Source organism: Anarhichas minor, unplaced genomic scaffold (genome assembly GCF_050575085.1).
Source record: "Anarhichas minor isolate MPS153535 unplaced genomic scaffold, ASM5057508v1 ptg000011l, whole genome shotgun sequence".
In the NCBI taxonomy this organism is placed as follows: domain Eukaryota; kingdom Metazoa; phylum Chordata; class Actinopteri; order Perciformes; family Anarhichadidae; genus Anarhichas; species Anarhichas minor.
In genome coordinates this window covers 2943176-2955317 of record NW_027466457.1, presented here as the reverse complement: position 1 = coordinate 2955317, position 12142 = coordinate 2943176, and the positions used below count along the sequence as shown (strand labels likewise).

Below are 12142 nucleotides of genomic sequence, written 5' to 3'. Positions count from 1 at the left end.
AAATATCCGCGCTGTCAGCTGAAACAGTTTGTTTCTTTATCAAACTCGTTGACCAGGAAGCATTTTGTAGCCGTTGTGCGGATGAGTGTGTACCCCTCCTCTCTCACATCTGGTCCCTAAACCGAAGGGAGTACCTCCCATCCAGCTTCAGCTGCGAACCCTGTCCTCACTTTTTAATACTTCTTCTTCTCATGAGTCGAGGAATTCCCTGCTGGTTCCTATTTATTCATCGTTTATATCTTTGACGCCTCCGTTAATAAACACTAAATGCATCGGAATGTATAGAATTGTTGACTTCACGTTTAATGAAAATTACGAGGGCGCTAATGAGGAGAGGAGAGTCTATGATGCATTCACACGAACATGTAGTCCTTGCAACAGATCTAGGATACGGATATATGAGTACACAATGTACAGTATTTACATCCTTGTACTCTTCTGGTAACAATAATCAAAGAACTAACATGTTTTGTTTTCTGAACTATTTACTTGTGTGGTTGATAACTAAGGTACTTAAAACAGTACTGTTACAGTAAGCTGCTCTGTCAACAACAACAAAAAAGATACTTTACAAATAGTTTGGTAGTGTAAAAGACAGTTTTAGTCAAATACTCAAAGGGAGTCTTAGTTGTGGGGGGAGCTAAAAATAACAACATTCTTGGTAGCTGATTTATATTTTTGGAAGAAATATAAATCTTCCAGTAAATTATTAATTAGACCCTAAAGCATTCTTGGAATAATAAATCCTGATTTACTGTACAATGCATTCCCATGTATACTGAGTTATTGGAAGATGCCTGTAGTTTTCAAATCACTGGATTTTCTTCTTTTCATTCTTAGATAACCTCCTGGTTCTCCCTTCTTTAGTATCTGTTATATTGTGTGTACTGCTGATATTTAGATATCTACTGCAATATAAACTAATATATCAAGTCAAATGCAAAGCAAAACTAAATAAAATAGAATTACCGCCTTGTGGTTGTATTACACCCATGTCTGTCCAGACTCATAACATGTTGTAAAGACTTTGAAGGAAGTTAATCAAATGTGTTATTTTCATTATTAGATGAAATGGAAGTTATCACTATATTGACAATCATGATTGCAGTGAATCATTTCCAGTGGAAAACATGCCGTTTGTCACATGGTGCAACAACAATCACCTGAAACTCTACAGCGAAGGCGGTGAGCTTGTGGTGGACTACCGGAGGAACAGGAGGACCCCTGCCCTGGTTGTCATCCAGGAAGAGGAAATGAAGAGGTCGGACTCATGCAAGTATCTTGGAGACCAAATCAATAAAAAAACTGGACTGGTACCACAACACTGAAGCCGTCTTCACGAAGGGACAAAGGACGTTTGTACCAAATGTAATACAATTCCTTCTCTAGGCAATACTATGATCGAATGAAGTCACCTTTACCTTTGATCACCAACATCTAATCAGTTCATCCTTGAGTCCAAGTGGACGTTTGTGTCCAAGTGGACGTTTGTGCCAATTTTGGAAGGAATTCCCTCAATGGATGCCCAAGAGAGATCTTCTAAGCCAAACACGCATCTAGAATCCCCATCATTGTACGTCTGTGAAGCTAAATACTCTGCGCTCACATGCAACAGGAAACAATCGGACAACAGAGATGTTTCTGAAGTCAAAGTTTGCGTGCCTCTCTTGTGACCTTTTTAAAAGTGTACACTGTAGACTGTGACATCACTGTTCCGGTGTAATCTGTCCGCCGGTACTTGACAAATAAAGTCTGGCTGTGCGGAGCTTTGTTTTCCCCCCCAAGCGTCGCTGATTTATGATCTAAAGAGACGCATGTTTGGACATTTTTTTTTCGCTCCAACAAATATCTTCACTCATATTTACACATCCTGAGATAACTCGGCCAGCCTTGTAAAAATAAGTTTGCAGCCGGAGTAGAAGCCAGGCGGGCAGCAGCAGCACTCGCACGTCGAAGCCGATGCCAGCTGAGCCGCCCGTCTCACTGCAGAACACAGAGCTGCTGAGAAGGAAAGGGAAAGACACACCGTCCATCACTCCGCTCCTTCTCCTCAAACACGCAGCCTGCTTCCAAAACAATCTCATCTCTCCATCTATCATTCATCTCTGTTTCCACCAGGTTATCTCGGAGGCAGCCAGAGAGAGGGGCCGTCGCCACGGTAACCACTCCGGCTCCTGGACGGAGCCCAGGGTTGTAAAAGTGAAGAGCCGAGTCGGTTCCCCTTCCAAGTCCATGATTTAATGGAGGGGTCAGGACGGGGGACGGGGGAGACAGTTGTCCACGCACGCAAACGTTTTAACTCAGCTACATCAAGATTATTTTTAAAAGGACGGACCCACCACTCTATGCCACTAAGTGTATAATGGACTTTAACACAGCTGGCCAAAGGGAGAAAGAGGAAAAACATGAGTTGAGTGGGAGAAGAAGAGTACGTATGAGAGGGGAATGAATAAAGCGGGTCAGCGACAGCAACAACAGACTGGAGGGAAACAAGAGGAAGCAGCCAAGGCCGGGCTGTTGTTCCATCAAGTTCATTTTGTCGCCTGGTTCCTCCAACTCCAAAATACAGCATTACATCACACCGAGCATGGGAAACTTCCCTAAACCAACACAGAGCCGCAGAGTGTCTCGCTTATCTCTTTTATTGTTGTCTGCAGAGATGTTCATCATTAGCGGAGCATCACAACACAAGAAAAAACAGAACCATGCAGTGGGCACAGAGTGGAGTTTAAAGAAATGCAATTACAGTCCAGACACTTCTATAATGAGGCAAACATAATTCATTTGTCTTTGGACAAAAACCTTGTTGAGGCCACATGTAACAGCTTAGCTTACATGATTGCTGACAACACAGTATCCTGTGGACATGATACATATTTACTTCAGAGACAAGACCTCAAAACCAAACCATCATTTCACACTCTCTTCAATTATCTATTTGTCGTGGATGAAAGCAGAGTCGTGTCTCGGACATCTTTGATGACCCGGGTTGGAAATGACGCGAAAACACAGAGAGAAACCAAAATAAAAAACACACTTTTATGGCAACCACCAACATGTTTTATTCACATGAATGTATCTTTTCACAGAGACAAAACTGGGATGAATAAACAACTTCAAGGTTTCCTTGGTTTTTCTACAAGCATCTTGTCCTGCCTACCCACTGGCACCAGCTCTTCTATTACATGGTCTTCTACCTCCAAAATCAAAGCTCCCCCAAAAATGTCAGCATGTTAGAATTAGATAAATCAAACGGACAAACAAAGCTGTGTGGCTAAAGCAGTATGAAAACAAGAAGAGCGAAGTAGAGGAACGCTCACAGCCGGGAGACACAGTACGGAGCGAATCACGGAGAGCGGAACCAAATCAATCACAACCGAGAGAGGCTGTGCTCAGCTACACCTACAGTCCACCGTGACAACACGAGGAGAACAGGAGCACAGGACTGGCTGTGTGAGGTGGGATTCACCTCATGGGGGATTTGGGATGAGACAATGTGGCTCAACTCCAAATAACTCCACTGTTTTCCAAGTTGCTGTAAACATGTGTGTTGATGAGGTGGCAGGGTGATGGTCTGCGTGAGCAGCATCCTCCCTGGATACACAATAATCCCGCTGTGCGTCCTTGCCATGGGCCAGGACCGTCTCGTGATGACAACCCCAGAAAGAACACAGCTGATTTTTGGGAATATCATGATCTTTTCAAGTTTCTAAGATCATTTCCACATTGAGACATCTGGTTGGCGATGAGAGATTGCAGAGGAAAAAAAGAAAAAGCTTCTTCCCTGTGTTTCATCAGTAACCTTCAGTGTTTATTAAAAATGCTTTCCGACCGAGTTGCTTGTCAGACTGTGTGCATTCGTCGACCTCTGAGACTCGTCGGGCCGTGCTGTGCAGCAGGGTTCTGGGCTGTGTTGGACCAGAAGGGGTTCTCAGGTGGCCACGGAGGTAACGATCTGGACCACCTCGCCGTTCTCTCCCTGGATGGCCCCCTGGATGGCCTCTTTCACCTCCAGGTCCGCCTGCAGGGCCGGGGCCAGCTCAGCAGCCTGCGACACATGAAAGAGAGGAGAAGGGGGGGGGGAGAGAGGTGATAATTGGGAAGACTTTTTGAGATCTGTGTGTTTCCTGGGAACCAACAGATACGGACGAACCACACTATAGCCCCCTCCCCGTGTGTCATTAGGGGAGATAACCGCAGTGCACGGACAATAGATAGAAGGAACGGAGGAATGACAAAGAGCGAGAGATTAGGGGAGAGATATATCAGAGAGAAGAAAGAGGAAGACGGTTGGTGGAGCGACAGGTGAAGAGAGACTTGACAAGTGTTGAGCTATTTGTATTTTAATGCTCTCTGGCTGTCTCTACGGTAGTTGTCAGACAGAGCGAGGTATTGTGTTGGTAAAAAACAACAACAAAAAAAAAAAACCTGAAAAGATGAGAGGTTCATGACTCAGTCCTGGATGAGGGCCATGAAGAATGACTCACTCCTTCCTCAGACGCGTGCCAGAGGTTCCCTCAAACACACCTGCAGCATTTAATCCTCCCTCCCCAGCATGCTGTCACTAGACAACAGCATTGACTGGAGCACAGCTGCACCGCAGCAGCACATGAGGCGGACACGCTGTTACCGCTGGCGGTGAAGGGGCCAAGTGAAACTCATACGGATCAATGTTTTTCATTGAGAACTTGAAACATCGGACACGTTGAACCGTCAAGCCTGGTTCCCCATTTGGAACTACTCCCAGATAATAGATGCATTGCGTTGGGGATAAACCGGGCTATTGGGGCTCTGCAGCCCTAGCTTTGGACCCGAGCTGGAGATAAACAATGTTGCATCTAAAGATTAGCACCAAGCGCAGAGATGCCCCTTAGAATGTCCAAACATCACAGTGTGTTGCCCCCCCCCCCCTCCCTCCACTTCATCTAGTTTGGGTGATGGAAACTATTAAATAAAGAGAGGAAAAATGCAGAGATAAATAAATACAAAAGCCAAAGTCATTTTTCAAGAACTTGTGTAAATGCTACCATATGTCTGGAAATAGATGAGAGCAATTCACATGATTCAACACTTTTCAGAAAAGAGGGAGAGAAAAAAAGAAAGAAAGAGCAGCGCTAACCTTCCTCTGAACTTTGAACTGAGAGCCAGCAACATCTACACTTAGCAACATTGAAACACAACTGTGATAATAACCCAGCCTGTAGCAGAGCGACGCTCCCTGCAGGCTGCTCAACGCTGCGTCTTCATTTTCACCCTCGGTTCCAATTGTTTGCAAACATTTTGTTGATTGATCGATTATTGGTGGGATTAAACTAGGTAAAGTCCTTTAAGGCATGTTGAAAATGAAAAGAAAAGTCCTCTTGAACACACTGGATGATTCTATTGACTCGATACGTGCATCATTTTGGCGCTGAAGTCGAACGAAAATCTGCTTTTGACGAGTTTAAATACAGTTTGAGCAATAAACACCACGTTGTTAACAAGTTGACTCATGCTGTCCTTCAGCACGTCCCGGCGCCCTTAGTGAACCCAAACTCTCATTGAACAGAACGCTGATGAGTGATCAGACTTCTGCCGACTTTGTTGATTTCTGTCAAGATCCGAGTACAATCAAACATCAGGAGGACGAATCAGTGGAGTAAACAAACGTCTGGTCGACAAAAAGTCTGATTGCTGAAACATGGAGAACAGACCTCGGAGTCTATCAGATTGTGTATGATCCACACGCAATATAGGATGCTTTACCAGTTACCTAACTACAGACAACAAAAGGACAACAAGACAGTGTCTTCCTGAGAGAGCTACAAAAAACAGCATCACTGTCTGCAGGGAGATCCACATCAGGACACATTGTGAGGCTGGTATTTCACACAGCCAAAAATCATGTCAAGTTCTTTCTGTTTGTATGATAACGACACAACAAAGACTCCCATCAGGACTACAGGGGACCCACTTTAACACGGGACTTGAGGAGGAAATGTGATATTCAATATATTTTGGGGGGAAAACAAAAAAGCAGAGACAGCAATGGAAAAGTGTGGTTCTTTGATATTCCTCGCAGCGAAACAGACCACGATGCCGTGTGCCGTGTGCACCGTCCCGATTCCACATGTGGCGTCAAAAAAGCTCAATCATGAAGGGATTTTAGGCAAATCTAACAATTGCTACTCTTCTCCTTTTAACGCTCCCCTTTATTGTGTTAAATTACTGTTTTTACAAACACTCATCATAATGACTGAAAGCCGAGTGCATTTTATTTGAGCACAATTATGACAACAGGGGGAAAGCAGACCCATGATACCTGCAAGTCGTTTAGATAAATTGCACGCATATTATAACGTGACAGTAATTATGAATGAAATATTACGGGATATGTTCTGCCTCATTATGAAGCTGATCAAACCGTTATAGCACGAAAGGAGGCGGGTGTCAGCCCAAACTACCAGAAACGTTTGGCTGCCTGTCAGAGAAGAATTATCCAAAAGAAGAAGACACGTATGGATTCCTAAAAGAGGAAAAATATATTGTTTTATATTTTAGGTGAATGGAGCTTAATTATTCAGTATAGAGAAGAAACTAAACTACTGTGTTCTATGTCATGATTTATGAAACTGTGACAGTTTTGTTTGCAATTGTTCACAGATAAAAAGGTGTTTTAAGGCTTTGTCACAATGAGCTACTGTTCTAACTGGATGGCAGTAAAGAGAGTGACTCTGCACGGGCATGGTATTCTTCTGTACCAACGATGAACAACTCTGGTGAAAAGTACGTTGCCGTTAAAAAAAAAAAAAATCTAAAAAGGCACAAGACTGTCTATGTGACTTTAAATTATAACCAAGTTTCACCACAAATTCACTACTGGAAGGTTGATGTTGGCGGCTTAGCTTTGTGGGATAGTTTCTGTATGTTGGATCAAATCCCTTTCTGTTTATGGCTTGAGGTGGTGTTGTGTTTTATTGCTGGTTTGGAAAGGTAATGTTTGGAATTAGCTTTAAATGTCCCTTTGTGACTCTGTCTGGCGACTCATGAGTACAGAGTAGTTACTTCCATTTGACTTTACAGACTTATAATGGAGTCAGCAGTAAGGTACAAAGCTGAAATATGTATAACTAATGCGTTAAAACACAACCAGAAGACTCGTATATTTAAGGTATTTTTAAAAGTAAACTTTCAAATCCATATTTTTGCATTTAAAAAAAGATACTCCTCTAACTTCCTGGCACCTTTTCTGGCTGATTGTAAACATGGAGGGCATATTTGTATAGAATTATTATATGAATGAAAATAAATGTTCCTGATTAGGAACAAGAACGCCGACTCTGCATTTCAGTTTCTCTCTCTGCGAGTCTGAAAACAAACCCTGACATCCGTTCTTCTGGCCGAGCAGCGAGCACACAGCATAGATTAATGGCATCACTGAAAGACTGATTCCTGATCTACAGTATGCATTTCAGAGGAACAGTTGTGTATTATGGATTGCTCAAAAAAACAAACCCATGTAGAGGGACTGATTTAGATTAGTACCATGGTCTGTTTCAGCTCAGACAATAGAAGCATACTCCAGCACCTGGAATGCTTCCCAGTTACAAACAATCTGTGTACACGTGTGCCAGAGCCTGGGAGAGTTTCTCTGTGTGTGTGTGTGTGTGTGTGTGTGTGTGTGTGTGTGTGTGTGTGTGTGTGTGTGTGGTTTTACCTGTACGGCAGCTGTGTGATCTGTGACGGGGGCTAGTTGGACGTACTGCACTTGGATGTCAGGAGGGAGCGGGGAGCCCTCTACGGCCGTGGCCCCCCCATCAGCTGATGCCACCGCTATGAGCTGAGCCCCACGTAGCACCTAGGACAGATAAGAAGAAACAACCATCACTGACGTTTTCAGTCTCATGTATGTGCTATCTGATGTGTTTATGTTCGTTTATTGATTACAGGCATCAGGTACAAGTACAGTGTCTCACAAACACCACACTTAGTGGCAAGGAAAGAGTCATGCGGCGGCATCCGAGTGATGTAAATAAACATTTCAGTCCTGCTGTTCTCACTGCTTCTCATCCCGACCTCTGTTTATACATCGAGACAAGAACTTTATGGTCCATTCAATTCAATTAAGTTGTTTTTTTTCTGGGCTCCATAACATGATATGCTGGCTAGGATTCATTTTTGTTTGGGTTCAATTAATCTAAGTCATATTTAGACAAGAAAAATAAAATAAATTGTCAGAGAACGGAGAGTGAGACATCGCATGGGGGGGGGGGGGGGGGGGACTCTAATCTCCCACCGTGTTACCAGTCAGCCAGGCGACGGTAGAGCTCGGTGGTTCTGACGCACTAATTACAGAGAAGAGCAGCTGGAGTGTTGTAGGGTATTCCTATAGATAGACTGCAACCACAAAAGGCCCCATGTGTGTGACCTCGTACAAGTGTATGCACGCACGCACACGCACGCGCGCACGCGCACACGCACACGCACACACACACACACACACACACACACTGGGATTAGCAAGTACTGCTGGTGACTTGGACAGCATATCTCCCATGTGACAACACATACAAATTAACATACGATCCCACTGTCAACACAGACGCAGAAAAAGATGAATGGAGGGAAACAGAAATTCTGGGCCGATATCGATGTTTAAAACAACATTTTTGGCCGATGGCAGACACAGATGTTTTTGTCAGTCTTGTGACAGAGAAACAAAGAAATCTTCATTATCAAACTAACTCTCTGCACTGTTTTAAAGTCCGTCAGCATCTCATTACAAATTATGAAACGATCTTTAATATCCCCTTCTCTCAAATCAGAACTATATATAAACCCCTTTTAACAGAAGTTTAAAAGTCTTTAATCAGACGGCTTTTTCAAATATACAAATAAAATAACTAAAGACATAGCCAATGTTGGTACATTAAGATGCCGTTGGTTTACAGCCTGTAGTGACCCAGCGCTGTCTTAACATGTACCAGTGTCGACTTTCCTTCTTTTCTGATATATAAAACACGATTAAATGTTGAAGTTATTAGAAACGTAAATAGGGCTACCTTTCACCTCTTGTGTTTTTCATACAGAATACAACACATTGTAATACTCCCTCACTGCCGACAAACCACATGTGCGCAGGACACCCGTTGGTGCTCTCACGTCAGGCAGGATTCGTGTGCAGCCAGCGGCTTCTTCTCCGTACCAGCAGCTGCATTAGCAGCACATGCTAGCCGCTGGTGTCAGAGTTTTACAGCACGGCATCGTGAACACAGGCCTCTGTCTGGCAGGTTTCATATGCATGTTGTCTTCGTGTGCTTTCTTTGGAATGTTATGTGAGGTCTCCAGCTCGGTCCTCTTCCAGCTGCAGTTGGTACTGGGACTGGCTGGGACATGTTCAACAGGCATTACAATTCAAGGGGAGAATATGCAAGCCTGCAGAAAAACCCAAACCTCACAAACCTCAATTACAGACGATGTTTGTTGCCCCCTAACCCTTCCAATCCCAGAGTCCCACACTGCATCCCTACCCCCAGCCCAACCTTTGCTTTGAAGTTCGGAGTTACTGACGGGCCCCAAAGGTTCAGTTAACAACCCCCCTCCCCCCCCGAACCCGCCGGCATGCCTTGCCATCTACGAGACTTTGCCAGTTTCACCACAAAATCTGCCGCCTCATCGCCAGAATGCGCCAGGCCCGGTCGGCCCGATGGAAGCCATTAGTGTTGGAAGTCTGTCTGACTTAACTGTTTAGAGAACCAGGACTCCTCGAGCACAGACATGGGTTGAGGCAGAGGACTGTTCGAGCTGGGTCAAATGAATCACTCGGTTTTTTAGGACCCATGAAACATTCCTGATCGATTACCGCGTTAGCCTGGAGAGTTCAGTTTAAACAGTAATCAGACAGTTCACTATATCTGGGAAAGAAGCTTATTTGCTTTCTTACAGAGCGTTAGAAGAGAAGATTGGTAACAATCTTATGTCTGTGCGCTAAATATGAAGCTGGAGCCAGTTAGCTTAACTTAGCATAGAGACAGGGAGTAGGCGGAAACAGCTAACTTGACTCTGTTAAACTATTGTACATACTTCCAGTAAGGATCTTCCCAAAGATCCTAAATCCAGGAAAACAATGCTCAATCAGTCACCTCATTGAGGACAGTGAGAACCCACATGTATAGCCAGCTGTCAAGTGTTTGTTCATGGCAGACATCCATAGGGATCCATCCTCATCCCCGTCACTTCATCACACGGTTCTCTGATAAGGAGTTAAACGCAGCTTTTGCCAAGTGTGCATTTGTCTGCACACAAATGTACAAAATGAACGTATGTGTGAAGAAACTCAAGCACGATCACGTGTCTGTCCTGTAAGTGTACACTTTACCGCGGTCCGAGAGATTCTATGTTTGATACTTGAGATCATAAACACTTGTCTAACTCAATTAGGTTCTCAACCTCCACTTGCGAGCCGTTTGCATTCTCAGCTGTGAGGAGCAGCACACGGAGGCTCAGGAAAGCATTTACAGAGTTGGAACGCTTTGTGAGATCTCTGCGGCAATTACACAGGAACTTCTCGGGTCCACATCCTGTCCCACGACCGGCTCTGTCAGAGCAACTCCTCTCCGCTGTTTGGGTGTATTACTTTCATGCTTGGTATTTAAGTATGACTCAGCCGAAAAACAATCAAAAGCTAAATCTACCCTCAAGAAACGTCCACTTCACAGGAGATGGCAGGAAAGTTTACTCAGGGACACATTTCAGGCTTTTCTCCCCTCTAGATATAAACTGTTGATTTGTTGTCAATAATATTGTGAGTAGTGATGATAATTACTCCTAATTCAGCAAATACCACATAATCAACACAACACAATATGTTGTTTGGCAATGACGCAAAAACACAACTTTCTTGGAGAAGACACTGGGGAAACTTTACAATCTCAGTTTTCAGCTAAAAGCCGGTATGACTCACTTAAAATGCAGACTAATATATTAGATATTGGGCTCAATTTGTCAGAAACAGGGGCCATCAGCAGATCTTAAGTGGATTATTCACTGTTGATCTTAAAGTTTTAGGGACCGGGACCCTTAAATAATGAGCTGGCCGGCTGGTGAAGGGCTACGACACTGCAGCACAGTACTGGCGAGAAGAGCTCTGAACAATCAAGAGTATCTTAAATCCTCTGCAGGCTTCGCTATCTGCCACGGCCTTGAGGAAAATAGGGAAAGGAAAAAAAAAATATATCTTTTTCTGATGCCGTAATGCTTTCAGTGATGGATCCAGGACACTAAGGAAACACAGCAATGTGAGAGCAAAGGCACAAACATGAACAACAGCCGCGTAACTCAAAAACATTCATGATTGCAAGACTAGGGCAATAACCAACTGCAGAAACAAGCCTCTGCTGCCCATCCCTTGTCTGAGGATTTTTAAATTGTATTTTTTATTTTTTTTTCTCCGTTCACGTAAAACTAGTTAAACGTGAATAAAGAGGGCTTTAAGAAATGATGGGTTGTTCGGAGATGCAGCAATTGTTAACAGTCTGAGAGTAATTCATCAATAAGGAAATATGTTTCCACTAAGCACACACTGGCATCAATTCACAGTCTCACAGGAGGTCTCAGTTAAAGCTCAGCTGTGAATTGGACGATATTATGAGGGAACTGCTTAGTGTGTGCGTGTGTGTGTGTGCGAGTACGGTTTTAAAGATTTACCCTGGCTGCAATCAACGTACACTGGAATCCCCAATAACACAAGATCCTCCTTTTAGAAGAATCAAAAATCTGTACACACAATAGACAAAAAGAAGAGAGCCACACAAATGTGGTTCCTACCCTCCCACGGAGGAATAGCTCCTCTTCGTTCAGATCTGAAAACAAAACAGAAACAACCAAAACAGGGAAATTAAAAAAGAAATATTTGGACTTTGGAGTGGCTGGAACTTCCTCTCAGCCTCACAGCCGACAACAACATATACAACTGCCAACCGTGGACAGATGTGCAAGTAGAAACATTAGCTCTGGGTGGGTGGGTGGGTGGGGGATGCTCAGGCCTGGCTGCGAATCGGCTGTAAAGATAGCCACAGACACAGCGGTGTGCTGAGTGATTGTTCGGTGTAGACTGGGAAAATGAACTCTCTGGCCTTAATACGTCTCACTGCGAGCATGAAGT

At 43.9% G+C, this 12142-nt stretch overlaps 1 protein-coding gene across 2 annotated transcripts in view; it reads right to left on the bottom strand.

Annotated features, from left to right (window-relative positions):
• Window positions 1-2626: 2626 nt before the first annotated feature.
• banp (BTG3 associated nuclear protein) overlaps window positions 2627-12142 on the bottom strand; it is a 32631-nt gene continuing 23115 nt past the window's right edge. For both annotated transcript variants that reach the window (XM_076088886.1, XM_076088885.1), the window contains 2 exons: window positions 7697-7837; window positions 2627-4048 (listed from right to left, as the gene is read on the bottom strand). In XM_076088886.1, coding sequence (XP_075945001.1) covers window positions 3932-4048; window positions 7697-7837 — 258 coding nt within the window. In that variant the 3' untranslated portion in view covers window positions 2627-3931. The remainder of the gene's footprint in view (window positions 4049-7696; window positions 7838-12142) is intronic.